The sequence below is a fragment of the Protopterus annectens genome, chromosome 4.part0, assembly GCF_019279795.1.
Source record: "Protopterus annectens isolate FY-2018-M chromosome 4.part0, PAN1.0, whole genome shotgun sequence".
In the NCBI taxonomy this organism is placed as follows: domain Eukaryota; kingdom Metazoa; phylum Chordata; order Ceratodontiformes; family Protopteridae; genus Protopterus; species Protopterus annectens.
Window position 1 is genome coordinate 458,678,200 of NC_056733.1, and position 14,647 is coordinate 458,692,846.

At 40.2% G+C, this 14,647-nt stretch overlaps 1 protein-coding gene across 1 annotated transcript in view; it reads right to left on the reverse strand.

Annotated features, from left to right (window-relative positions):
- SCARF2 (scavenger receptor class F member 2) overlaps window positions 1-14,647 on the reverse strand; it is a 1,458,836-nt gene that overhangs the window by 96,996 nt on the left and 1,347,193 nt on the right. Inside the window, exon 10 of the mRNA XM_044068378.1 lies at window positions 8,817-8,969. Within this exon, the coding sequence (XP_043924313.1) occupies window positions 8,817-8,969 (153 nt within the window). The remainder of the gene's footprint in view (window positions 1-8,816; window positions 8,970-14,647) is intronic.

Sequence of the window (14,647 nt, forward strand, 5' to 3'; positions counted from 1 at the left end):
GGCCCCTCTGAGGTACTGCCTTAGTAACGGATGAGGAAAATAGGTGGTTCTGTGTTGTAATGAGCTGAAATGGCAGAGGCATGAATTTTAATTGATGAAAAGGAAAGGCCTTTATCCAGCATCTCAGTTAAGTATTGCAAAATCTGAGGAATATTTGGAACAATCGTGTCAATACCTTGTGCTTGGTTCCAAGCACAGAATCTCTTCCATTTGTCTGCATAAGATTTTCTGGTGCTAGGCCTCCTGGCCTCCAAAATAACATCCATCACTGCTTTAGAGAGAGGTGTGTCTTGAGAGGCTATATTATCTGCCATGCCGCCAGGTTTAAGGTTTTGAGCTGGCTGTGCAGTATCTGACTGTCTTGTTGGATCAGTAAGTGAGGAATTTGAGGTAATGTCCAGGCTGGGCAGTGAGACAAGCTCTTTAGGATTGGGTACCAGTGCTGGCGGGGCCAGTCTGGGGCAATCAGTATCATTTTTGGTTTCTCTTGTCTGACCTTGAGGAGTACCTTGGGGAGGAGAGGCAGAGGAGGAAAGGCATATACTGTTAGATTTTTCCAGCTGAAAGATAGAGCATCCACTTTCCATGCTTGCTCGTGATAAGTCCTTGTGTAGAATCTTTGTAGTTGGTAGTTGTGAGGGGAGGAAAATAGGTCTATGTCCGGGCATCCCCAGGTCCTTGTTATCATGCTGAAGACTTGTGGATCCAATTTCCACTCCTGGGGATCCATTAGGTTTCTTCTTAGTTCGTCTGTCAGAATATTTTTCCTTCCTGGCAGGAATTGTGCTTGCAGATGTACTTGGTAAGTCAATGCTGTGTGCCACAAGTTCATGGCTAGCCTGCAGAGGGGGTAGGAATGTGTGCCTCCCTGCTTGTTTATGTACCACATGACTGTAGTATTGTCGATCTTTATTAGTAGTTGTCCTGGATGAAGTTGATCCTTGAAGGCTGTTAGGGCATTCTGAACAGCTAGCATCTCTTTTTGATTGATATGTAGATGCATTTGACTTGCGGACCATGTGCCCTGAATACATCTTCCTGCCATATAGGCCCCCCAGGTGTAATCTGATGCATCTGTTGTCAATGTCTGCCTGGCTGTGGGTAAGGTGAATGGCTGTCCTGTGTTGTGGTGACAGGCTTTTGTCCACCATCGAAACTCCTGTTGCAGGCAGGGAATGAGGGTAATTATTGTTTCCAGGCTGTGGCAATGTTGAGTCCAAACACTTTTTAGATACCATTGAAGTTTCCTCATATGCAGTCTTGCATATGGAATTAGCAGAATGCAGGATGCCATGAAACCCAAGGCCTGCAGAATTTTTCTTGCAGATAACTGGGTCTTTGTTGCCAACATTTTGAAGTAAGTAGTCAGTTGTCTGTGTCTGGCATGAGATAAACCATCTGGGCAGTTGTATTTAAGCTTGCACCCAGGAATATTATCTCTTGAGAGGGTACGAGTTTTGATTTCTTCTCGTTTACTGTGTACCCTAGATTTGTCAGTAATCTTTTTACAAACGCCAGATGCTGTAGTAGAATGTCCTTGTTCTCTGCTTGAATAAGGCAGTCGTCCAAGTAAGGATATATTTGTATTCCTCTTTGTCTGCAAAATGCAATTACTGGTGCCAGGCACTTTGTGAAGACCCTGGGCACAGTAGATAAGCCAAAGGGCAGTGCAGAGAATTGGTAGTGCATTGAGCCAGCTTTGAATCTGGGGTATCTTCTGCATGTTTGTCTGATTGGGACATGCAGGTATGCCTCTTTTAGATCTAAAGTCACAAGCCAAGCCTTCTTGCCCAACATGGGCAGAAGCTGCTGTAGAGTCAACATTTTGAATTTTGGAATATCCAGATATGTGTTTAGAATAGATAGGTCCAGTATTGGTCTCCAGGCTTTGTCTTTTCTGGGTACCAAGAACAGTCTTGAATAGAATCCTTGACCCTGCTCTTGTTCTGGTACTTTTTGAATGGCCCTCATGTCCATGAGGGATGAAACTTGTTTTTGTGCCTCTGCCCATTGATTGCGTGGCAGGTCTGGCATACCGTTTTGCCTTGGCAGGGTGTGAAAGTGGAACCTGTAGCCTTGTGAAACTATATTTAGAACCCATTTGTCCTGGGTGATCATGTGCCAATTTTGTGAAAAAAGTGCTAGCTTTCCCCCCAAAGGGGCTGCCAAAAGATAAGTGCTTGGTGCTGGAAGTGGAAAGTCATTGAGACTGTTTTCTGTATGGCTGTGATTTTTCCTCTCTGCTCTTGGAGGTAGAAGCACCCCATTGTTTAGGCCTGTATGAGCCTTGTGGCTGTTATCTGCCTCTGGGGCATCTGTATCTGCCGCTTTGTGGTCTATCTGACACTGGAAAGGAACAATTTTTTGTAGGCCAGTTCCTGCTAAATCTGGGAGGCTGTACCTGCAAGAAATCCTGGACTGTTTGCATAGATTTAGCTTTGTCCTCCATTTTTTTTAACACCTCTTCTGCTTTAGTTATTGTGACCAGCACATACTTTACTCAGAAATTACTAATGTGCAATATCCATCAAATCACACACATTTATACAGCAAAGAAAATACAAACTTCCATGAATTGCTACATTTCCCTGTGTGTGAATGACTTTGACCTGAACACAGTGTTACATTCACAGTATATAATATTTTTATAACAACTTTCTACCTACATTGCATAACTTTCTTTTGACTTGCAGCAAAAGGAAGGTTGTCACACTATAAGAATTCAGTCATTCATATGTAAATCAAATTAAAAAAATAATAAGTACTGCAATGAATGCATTGTTTTGTGTGTATATATATATATATATATATATATATATATATATATATATATATATATATATATATATAGGTTTACTATCACAATGCCGATGTGCACTTGCACGGCTATGAAGTATTCGAACAACAGATGTTCGAATACTTCATATTTCAGCAGGTGATGTGAGCGAACGTTACCATTGCGAATGGACTGTGCATTCGCAATTCTAACGTTCGCTCATGTGGGGATCGCGGTACAGTGTGGTTAGGGAAATACATCCCTTTCCTCACTGTAGTGCGATCTCGGAGTTGGAATATCAAGGTAGGGGGTGTGCGCAGCCCCATTAGGGGATGCAGGGGCGCTTGCCCCCATGCATAACTGTGAGTTTAGGCTAGGTAGGTAGGTAGTTACGGGACGGGTGGGAGTGCTGTGTATTGCCGTAAATGTCGCGAGCGACATTTTCGACAATACACAGCTGTTTTCAACTTTAGGTTAATTCAGAAATGTTCATTTCCGATGTATAAATTCGAAAATACAGACACATTTTTTTCTGATTTTCGAATTTATGATAGTAAACCATATATATATATATATATATATATATATATATATATATATATATATATAAATATATACATATAGATACATATACATACAATTGAACAAGAACCGTCTTATGTCTTCTCTTTATAGCCGGGAAAATAATAAGGTATAACAAAAGGCAGCTAGAAAGAGGAATAGCAAGGCTTGTTGAGTCTGCTGTTAAGTAATGACCACAGTTCCCTACAATAGTATTGGTTTAACTGGTTGCATTATATGTTATGTTAAACTTAAGTGAGTCAATAGTGCACATTCATTACACTACTGAATCCAGTGATGACATACATGTTAGTATACAAGTGCGGTATTCTGTCAAACTCTTTAAATGTGTATAAAAAGTATATGCCACTTACCTTAAACAAATGAAGTGAAATCATTAAATTACTGTTAACAAAACTGACAGATATGTGAGTGCATAACTGCAGAAGTCTATCTTACATTTTCTTTAATGGTTATAGAGAAATATTTTTAGAGCATTGTACCCGAAAGAACTGTAGTAAAATGATCACAAGTAAATGTAAGAGGCATGTCAATATAAACTGCATTATTTTTTTGTCTTTTTCCCGGTTAGAAGTCACCACAACAGATCATGTGTCCGCTCATGATTGGCAGTGGAGTTTTACAGTATCGAGTTGCCAGCCTGGTGCCCAACCTTCCACAGAAAGCACACACATGCACGCACTCATGCCTAGGGCCAATTTAGAGTGTCCAATCCACCTACGGCATGTCTTTAGGAGGAAACTGGGAAACCCATGTGACCACAGGGAGGACATGCAGACTCCGCACAGAAGGCACCCCAGTCAAGGATCGAACTGGATAATTTATTGCTGTGAGGTAGCAACACTAACCGCTGCACCATCATAACCGCCCTCAATATAAACTGCTTTACTTTGTCTAAAACATAATATAAAAGAACAAGTGCTTTCATGCTTCATATCAGCACTTCATCAGACCTAATTTAAAATCACCTTTTTACTGTTTATATAGTACTGTTTATATAGTGCAGACCTATGGGCGGCCATGGTGGTGCAGTGGTTAGCGTTGCCACCTCACAGCAAGAGGTTCTCCGGTTCGATTCTCAGCTGGGGTGCTTTCTGTGTGGAGTCTGCATGTCCTCCCTGTGGTTGCGTGGGTTTCCTCCAGGTGCTCTGGTTTCCTCCCAAAGACATACAGTAGGTGGACTGGACACTCTAAATTGGCCCTAGGTGTGAATGTGTGCATGTGTGAGCCTTCTGTGGAAGGTTGGGTGCCGGGCTGGCAACTCAACACCATAAAACTCCACTGCCAATCATGAGCAGACAGATGATCTGCTGTGGCGACCCCTGACCGGGAAAAGAAGAAGATAGTGCAGACCTATCAGCTTTGACACATCTTTATTTAATTGGCTGAATGCTGAATCTTCAATAGTGGCTTTAAAAGGACAGAGACATTTAAGCTGAATTCTTTGTCGGCTTGCAATGTTACTATCCATCTTAATTAATTCAGTTCAGTTTGATTATCTAAATCACCCATCCTTTTATTCGGAATAATCAGCTGTAAAACCATAAATTTAAAAATATGACTACTATCATTACTCAAAAACTGCCTAGCCAACACATTTGAAGCCCTCGCATTATGAATCTCACTTATATGTTCTTTAATCCTTTCTTTCATGGGGTGTGTCATCTTGCCTACATAGAAGTGAGAACATACCTTGCAAATAGCAAGGTAAACTAAATTCTAGCTAAGGCAATCAGCATGCAATTTAGGAGTAAAAACCTGTCCATAACCAGATGTACAAACGTATTGTCATCAGATATATCATCACAAGATGTGCAATTATTACACAGGAAAGTCTCAAATGGTGTAGTTCTAACAGATATATTATCTCTTGCCTCATAACATAGTATTCTCTTCAACGACTTGTTATCCTCAAATAGGAACTTGATGTATTGCTGACATAGCTGAAGAATGCCCTGTGGTTGTTCTTGGTCTGGGAGGCCAAATTTACCTCAGATTGGCTTTGGTGCACTTTATTTGTCCTCTGGGATTTGTTTGTTTAGTGTGATGAGAGTGCTTTCATCCTGATGAGTGTTGTACCTCCTAATTTTTGCTATGATTTTCTTCCTTCTGTTATACAGCCTACTGTTGTGAGTCCACCAGGGTGGCTTGTTTTTTGAGTTAGTTTTGTTCTTCCTGGTGGGTATAGCTACCTCTATGCAGTAATTAACATGTTTATATAGGGTTTCTGTGAACAGTTCCATGCAGACAGCAGTGATATCAGGGTTTATGGGGACTTGAAATTTTGTCAGGTTATCACTTAACAGTAGGAAGTTAATCTTAGAGTAAGTAGTTCCTGCATATTCCAGTGTTAGCTGGGGTTCCAGGTTTTATTTTAACTTCAAAGGAGACCATTTTGTAGTCTGCTCTTACTAGAGAAGACATTACACTAGGGGCTGTGCAGCACTCCCCAATATTAGTGAGGACTACATACGGTATGCTTGCACCCTTGGTCAGTATACTGACAATCTGGTACAGGGAGTTTGTGTTTACAAAATCCAGGAATTTCCGCTCCTGTATGTTTGGTGTCATATATGACTCAAGTTAATAGCGGGGCAATTAAAGTCATCCATGAATATGTTATTGGGTTGGATGGTGAGTGTTTCCAGTAAGTTTAAATACATTGTATGGGTTTCCTGGGTCACGGGTGGGGGTGGGGGGTTGGGCTTGCAAGAAAGCGGTACTGGATTTTGTCTATGTTGAGTTCTACTTGGAGAAGCTTAAGTACATTGTCCTGTTTGACCAGCCTTGAAGTATATTTATTTTTAATGTAAATCGAGACACCTCCACCTTTAACTCCTGTCTGTGTAGTAGCTAGTCTAAATGCATGGAAGGCATTATAACCTGGCACTGTCGGTGTGCTCCACACTGTTTTAAACCATGTTTCAGTGTGACTGCACAAATGGCAACATTCTCTAGGGTGAAGAGAGCTTCTAGGGAGTGTGGATTTTTTTTTTGTTTGTTTTGTTTACACTCCTATCCTTTACCAGTAACACCCATAGGACTTTTGTTTTATATTTTGCTAAAGTTGTGCATTGAATGACCATTATAGGAAGTGCTGTGGGTGACAGTTCTGTGGTTATAATATACAGACTTGTTGTTGGAGACTAATAGTAATGTATGAGCGATTAATTATAGTGATAAACTTCTTTTGGGGAAGATATCAGTTTAGATACCCTCTGTGATGGAAGATGTTTTGGAAGGATCATAACAATGTGCTTGATTGCACTGTCTTGTGGGCTTATAAAAATGGTACATACCCACATCTGAAGATAAATTGGTCAGAACATGTATGGTGCATGATATCATGATGACTGAAGAAAGTGTTTAATTATGTACAGCTGGACATTTTGCTATGGAGGTATAATAATAACAATGATAACTTTTATATTTCTGGGGTTATATGATTACCTGGAGAGGATAAGTGAGACGAAGAGCGAGTTTAATATGAGGAGAGAAGTAGTAGTGTGAAGGTGACAATCATGCAGGTAATCATGCATCAGAAATTTACAAGATAATGATGGAATTATTATGAAATGATGGAAAATGAATTTGTTAATGTAAGCATAAATTGTAATGCTTTCATTTGGGCACATAGATTGGATGGTTCCCTGTTGATTAGTCGCATCTACTTCAAACAAAAATGGATTTGACCAAAACAATTATGCTAAAAGCACTTTTGGCAAGAGTAGATTCTGCATTTTCTAGGCTGTTTTGCAATCTTGGGGAAGGTATATATATATATATATATATATATATATATATATATATATATATATATATATATATATATATATATATATATATGCAAAAAATCATTTGCTCAAATTCACTTTTGGTTAAAGTGGATTCAACCTTTGAGACAATGTCAGCTTTATTTAATTGTTTTTTTTTCTGCAGTCTCAAAGTGACCAGTGGTCTGGACTGGGAATGTGTACCATTTAATGTGTACCATTTGCTGTAGTGCAGTGTTTTCCTATGAGCCGACATCCATCCATAACTCATACGTACACATATCTTAAACCCACTAAGTCAAAGTCAAAGTAAACTTTATTGTCGATCAGACATACACACCAGTGCAAGCTGAATGAAATGACATTGCTTTGGTCCCCATGCAAGATATAACAATGAAACACATAGTCTGAATGACGGTAACACTAATAAATATACAGTAATAATTAAAAAATATTAACAACACAATACATTACCACAACTGGACAGGAAGACATTAGACAATATTATACTAGTAGGTACTGCAAAGATTATGAATTCACATTGTGACTGCTTAGAATATTGCACTTCATCAGTTGTAGTATGATATATTCTGATGTTCAGACTGCACACGTATAGAGTAGTGACTCATTCCTGAGTATTGCACAATCAGGAAATAATAGCATAAGAAATAATAGCATAAGAAATTCGACTAACTGTACCAGTTATTGAAGCAATTTGCTAGAGTGATTACTATAGATGATATTTCACAGCAAATGGCATATTGATCTGATTATTCACTGTCAAGGATGGCATTCAAGTTTAGCAGCCTTATGGATAGAGGGAAGAAGCTCCTGTTCAGTCTAAATGTTTTGCAGTGTAAGCTGTGATACCATCTGTCCAAGGAAAGGCACAAGTACATTCCAAGGGGAGGGTGAGTGGGATCATTGACTATCTTCCTAGCCCTTCCCACACACTGAGTCTTATGCAGATCATCAATGGATGGGAGGAACCAATGACTTTTTCCTCTGTCCTCACTACCCTCGGGACAGCCTTGCGATCAAATGCTTTGCAGCTACCACACCAGACAATGATGTTATTTGAGAAGATGCTCTCGATGATCCCCCTGTAGAATGTTGAAATGATCTTGCTGAAGACTGATATCTACTCTTCTCAGATGTTCTAAGTCCTACATATGAAGAGAGTATCACCAAACTTTATGTAGTGAACCAGGATAATTTCTGCTAGGAAACATTTTGGTATAAACTGCAAAAGGAAGAATAAAAGTTGTGCAGCCACCTTCAGTGTTGCCTTCCTACAATTCTGCAGTACTCATAAGAGGGAGCATGACTCACTATGTTGTGGCTGGTACATATAAACTACATATTAATGAATGCCACTTCAGCATCAACTTCAGCTTTATGTCAATGTTTCATCAACAGAATACCAGGTACACTTAGTAAAAAATATTAGAGTTATAAATAATAAAACCAGCAATAATAAATACATAATGCAATAAATGTTAGGCATTAAGAAAAAGAGTTAAAACTCTTGAGAATGGAATGTGTACATGAAACTTTTATTACTGGTACTGATGCTCTAATTTTGATTGATCATTCCATTATCCCACCAGCATCATAAGCTGGCATGTTTTACTCCTGCCCTGAGATTTACATATGTTGTTTTAATAAAACCATCTTATACTTACCTTCATGAGGCACGCAGTATACTGGCCCATCATCCGTGGTGTCAAATGATGAAAATGAGCCACGTGATGACCACGAAGGGGATGGTTGATCCACAACAGACGGAGGTTCAATGAAACTGCAGTTAAAAGTATTCTCCATATCATGAGGAGAAACTGAAAGAAGAAAAAATGTTACATTAAATATACTGGAAATTATAAGCATTTATTCAACATACGGTGCTTCATAAATTTATATTGGTGACCCAGAAGTTATAATACAAAATGACTGTCACGGCAAAGGCTGTTTCTTTTTGGCAAAGTATGGATATTTTTCCTAGAGGCTGAGAAATGAGTAACATTCTAGACTAGAATGTACTTGCACTTGAGACATAAACAAGAAATTTAGAGGTGATAAATACTAAAACTGAGGATAGCAACAATATTGTTTACTGTCATATACAGCACATCAGAAAATTTCTGCTTAGCAGGTTAACTAACCACATAATAATAAGTGAAACTGTGAAACTGCATGTTACAGCAAATGAATAAACTCAGTAAACTGCATACTTTGCCTGTACTGCAAGCACCTCATTTAAGCATGCCATTACTTAAGTGTCCCTCTTGAAAATATGCACCTCATCCTACTCTCTCTCAAGATATAACCAAAAGAATTAAAAACAGTGCTTGAGTCCTGCAGTAAATTAATACCTTACAATTTATATTTACAAATCAGGTTCATAGGTTCATAGGATGGTACTAGGCTATCAGCCCTAGGGCCTATACAAGCCTAGCCATAAAAATTCCCTGGCTATTTCTTCCCACACTATTTACTTCCCTGGACCCCTGTCTTGCAGGACGACTGATGTGATCCCCGGGGTGAATTTCTTTTCTCCCATCCAATCGTCAAGGTTTTTTTTGAAGAGGGCCAAAGAGGCACTCTGCTTGACATGTATGGGCAATCTATTTCAGAGTCTGGGGAGTCTCTGGGTCAGGAACCTATCCCTCCAGCATGTTTTGTTTATTGTGATGACAAAGTTTAGATCCCTGGACCATGTGGCTCTGAGGCATTGGGATTTCTTTAAGTGTAGCATGTCCAACAGCTCTGGGTTTGACATGGCCTTGTATGTTAAGCAGAGATCGCCTCTGAGTAGACGATATGCGACAGAGTATAGCTGGAGTTTTTTAAGGTGGTCAGCATAGGGCATTTGCTTTAGGCCTGTGATTCTTTTAGTGAGGTATTTCTGCGGCCTTTCCAGTTGTTGCAAATGTCTTGAGAGGTACATACCAAATGGTGCATTGTATTCTATAACGGGTCTAATGAGGGATGAGTTCAGTGGGACAATGACCTCCTTTTTTCTGGATGAAAAGCCCTTAGTGATGAGGTGTGCCACATAGAAGGATTTCCTGACTGTTGTGGCAATGTGGTTATCGAAGGTGATACCACTGTCCACCTGTGTCCCTAAGTCTCTTATCATACTTTCGGTGTTTACTGTACTGCCACCTATATGGTAATTCACGGGTACATGTTTTTTTCCCAAAGGGGATAACTATACATTTCTTGGCATTGAGCTTGAGCCCATGGCTCTGGCACCCAGCATCTGTTTCTGTAAGGCCCTTTTGTAGAGTATCCACATAATTTGGGGATTCAATAATGGCTCCTAGTTTGCAGCCATCTGTGAACTTTGTTAGCCAGAGTCCCTTAATGTTGGCCTGTACTTCAGAAAAGTAGATGCCAAACAAGAGCGGTCCCAGGACTGAACCCTGAGGTACTCCACTTGTCACTTGTCTGGAGCTGGATTTGGAGTCGGCTACTTTTACAGTGTGGATTCTATCAGTAAGCCAGTTAGCAACCCATTGGGTGACGTAGGGATTAATGCCCAGCTTAGTAAGTTATCTATGATTCCAGAGTGGGGGATGGTGTCAAAGGCCTTGGCAAGGTCTAGATAGGCTGTGTGGACCACCTTACCCTTGTCCATGGCTCTGGAGACTGATTCAAAGAAGTCAATCAGGTTCAGGAGACAAGATCAGCCCTACATGAACCCAAACTGGGTGGGGTCCAGTGTTTGAAGGTTGCCAATGTCTTTGTTTATAAGTTCCATGATAATACAGATAAGGCTCTTCAGACTGATGGGACAGTAGTTTCTGGGATCCAAGGTGGATCCACCCTTGTGGAGTGGGATAACTGTAGCTCTGCGCCACTCAGTGGGCATGAAACCTGAGGTGAGGCTATGATTAAACATGACACTTAGGTGAGATGCCAGTTCACATTGTAGTTCATGTAGTACACAGCCCGGGATGTCATCTGGTCCCATGGATGATGTATTCTTAGCTTTAGAGAGTGCGTTTTTTACCTCTGTGGCCGTTATTACCGGAATTTGACAATCTTTTGGTATTGAGATGGGCCATTTAGGGGGTGAGAGGAGGGTGAAGTTGGCACTGAATCGATCTGCCAGGATATTGGCAATATCCTTGGGATCAGTATATTTAATGCCATTCTGTTTTAGCTCAGAGCAGATCTGAGCATTGTCATTTAGATTCTTGACATAGTTATAGAATGCCTTGTGGTTGTCTTTGGAATCTTTGGCAACTTTATTTTTGTAACTAGCTTTGGAGGATTTTATGAGGGATCTCAGTTTCTTACTGAGGCTGGTAAGGGAGTTTTTTTGCATCCTGGGATTTTCCTCTTTTCTGCAACAGTTTCTTCCTTTTGTTGTAAAGTTTGTTTATGGCAGGGGACCACCAGACTGGCTTCCTTTTTTTGGATGAGAGCATCTTGGTTCTATTTGGGATGGCACAATTCATGCATGAGTGGATGTGCTCGTACAGTACCTTAGAGTAGGATTCAGCAGTTCAACTTTCAGTTCCCGTCTGCATGGGTGTCATGAAGTTTGTCACTTCTGACTTGAGTAGCATGAAGTTGGCTTTGGAGAAGTTTTTTATGAAGGTTTCCTTACTGGGGGGTGGGGGTGGGATGTGGATGTTAAGGGTGATTAGCTTATGGTCAGACCTGACTAACGAGGGAGTGACCATAGGTGTGGAGCATCAATTTCCCATGTTGGTAATGACCAGGTCTGGGATATTGGAGCCCCTGGTGGGACTATGGATTAGTTGATCGAGGGCATTGGAATTTATGAATTCCAAGAACCGCTGGACAAAGGTGTTGGTACATGAGTAGTTTTCCCAGTTAATGTCAGGGTAGTTAAAATCACCCAGTATTAGGGTGTTTGGTCCTATCTTAATATTTTCCAGTATGTTTAGAAAGGTGTAGTGAGAATCTTGGGGTATGGTGGGGGATCTGTAGCAAGCTACAATTTGGATTGCAGTCTTACCTAGTGTTAGTTGCACCTGGAGAATTTCAGACGCATTGCATTGGGCAACTAGCCTGGTGGTGTGAATATCCTTGGCGGATATTGACACTCCTCCACCTTTAGTGTTTCGGCCCTGGTTTGGTGGCCGAAAAGTGTGGTAAGAGTTGTAGCCTGGTACTGCAAGGGTGCTCTCTGGAGCCTTGAATCAGGTCTCAGTTACTGCACAGATATCGATGTTCTTCATTTTTAGGAGTGCCTCGAGAGAGTGCATTTTGAGGTTTAGACTTCTAGCATTGAGTAGCATTACCTTCAGATTTTGCATGCTTGTACCTGTTACAACAGTGGTTTTGTCCTTTGAACTTTGCCTAAAAAAGGCACTATAGGGGTGGCAAGAGCCTTAGCCCGTAACCTGAATCCCAGGAGTGACAGGTGCAGACCATCTCTGGCAAAGCATCGTGGTCTGTTGATCATGTCATCCCAGGCAGACAGATACTGGATCCCCTTTGAATGACACCAGAAGCTTAGCCAATTGTTGAAGTCAATCATTTTGTCCTTATATTGTGGTATCATTCTGGGCGAAGGCAGGATGCTACTCAGGGCTAGGGTCATACCTGCCTGGGCCACATGATCCAAGAGCTCTTCCGTGTGTCTTTTCATGTAGTCCTGGGAGGTACGTCTCAAGTCATTCACTCCAACATGGACAATGACAGAGTCATATTTGTACTTACTGTGGAGTGACTTGAGTGTATGCGTTATGTGGCGGATCCTGGCACCTGACAGGCAGCTTACTGTAATTTTCTCCTTGTTAAACCTGGTGAGTGGGACATCAGTGTGCTGGACTATAGAGTCACCTATGACTAAAGTGTTAGATATGTTGTCTTGCCTTAGGAGCTGTTGCTGGGTGGAACACTGGTGTTGTGAACTATGTGACACTTTGGTTGTGATTGGTGTTTGTTTACGTTTCAGCTTCAGAGGTCCTTGTTGCTTGGGCAGGTTACAGTTAAGGGTCTCTGCATATGTGGATTTAGTGTTGCTATATGTGGGTGTTGGTGGTGTGGGTTTAGAAGGGCTATGTGTTGCTTGAAGTGTAGTGTGGGTGTTAACCTTCTCCTCTTGACTGTTTAGCACAATCTTTGGTGAAGAGAGCTTTGCTTCCATTTTGGCTATGTAAGTGCATCTCTCACAGGTTGTAGGAGTATATCAGAATAATATTATCCAATAAATTAATTCTGGTGATTTGTAAAACAGTGACACGCTGTTGTTAACTCTGAGTTCAATAAAAAAGTATTAGCCCTTGGGTTAATTACAGAGTTCATTAAACCAATGCTATTCCACAGATTTTTGAGTTCATCAGAATGGAACTATCCCTCAGGACAGAACTTGTGTAATAAAAATAAATATGACTGGTGCACCCTCAAATTAATACACATAAATTGCTTTATCTCTCCTTTCATAAATGTAACCACATACAACTATCATCTTTTTAAACAGAAATGTTTGAATATAAAGACTCACCACAGCATACAAATAGTAAGATATGCTAACCTTCATAAAAAATTCTTTATACCAACATTAATAAATGTAATTGTCTTCCCTGTTACCCTAAGATAAGTCAACTGCTGTGCTTAAAGCATGACCTTTCTTCTACTCATAGGTTTTTGTCAACAACATATTAAATAGTACAAAAACGTTAATGGTACAAAAATTCATGTCTTCAACATCCTTCCACGTCAAAATCTTTGATATACTATTCAGTGGCTTGGCTGTCAGGTTCCATCAGCAATCCCTAATTTGCCCAAATCTACTGCTGCCAGACTACCAGGGTACGTAAAGAGGAAAAGAATCTTCTAATCAATCTGAAGACAAAAAAACCTCACTTCCTTTCATGTATGAACTACTGCTAGGAGCTCATTGCCTTAGTTTAGCAATGTTTTTTACTACAGATTCAGAGTAAAGCCCTACGTCACTCAGAAACAAATGTTTGGCCAAATAGTTAAACAAATTTAAATATATAGAAATCTGGCTTAACATAAATTATTTTCCAATTAAATGTGCCAAACACAATAAATAGCACCATAACTATTTATTTATTATTTATTTATTCCAGCTTGGTGAACGGGGAGGTCCACTGGGCTCGAGAGCCCATTTTCAGTGGAGGCCCGGGGAGAAAAGCTCCGCAATACAAAGTTACATTACATAGAGAATTACAAGAGAAATATTTGCATTGCAATCAACAGGTAGTATAACAATCAACAGGTAGTGTAACAATCAGCAGGTAGTATAACAATCAACAGGTAGTATAACAATCAGCTGGTAGTATAACAATCAACAGGTAGTATAATAATCAACAGGTAGTATAATAACCAACAGGTAGTATAACAATCAATAGGTAGTATAACAACCAACAGGTAGTATAACAACCAACAGGTAGTATAACAATCAACAGGTAGTATAACAATCAGCAGGTAGTTTAACAATCAGCAGGTAGTATAACAATCAACAGGTAGTATAATAATCAACAGGTAGTATAATAATCAACAGGTA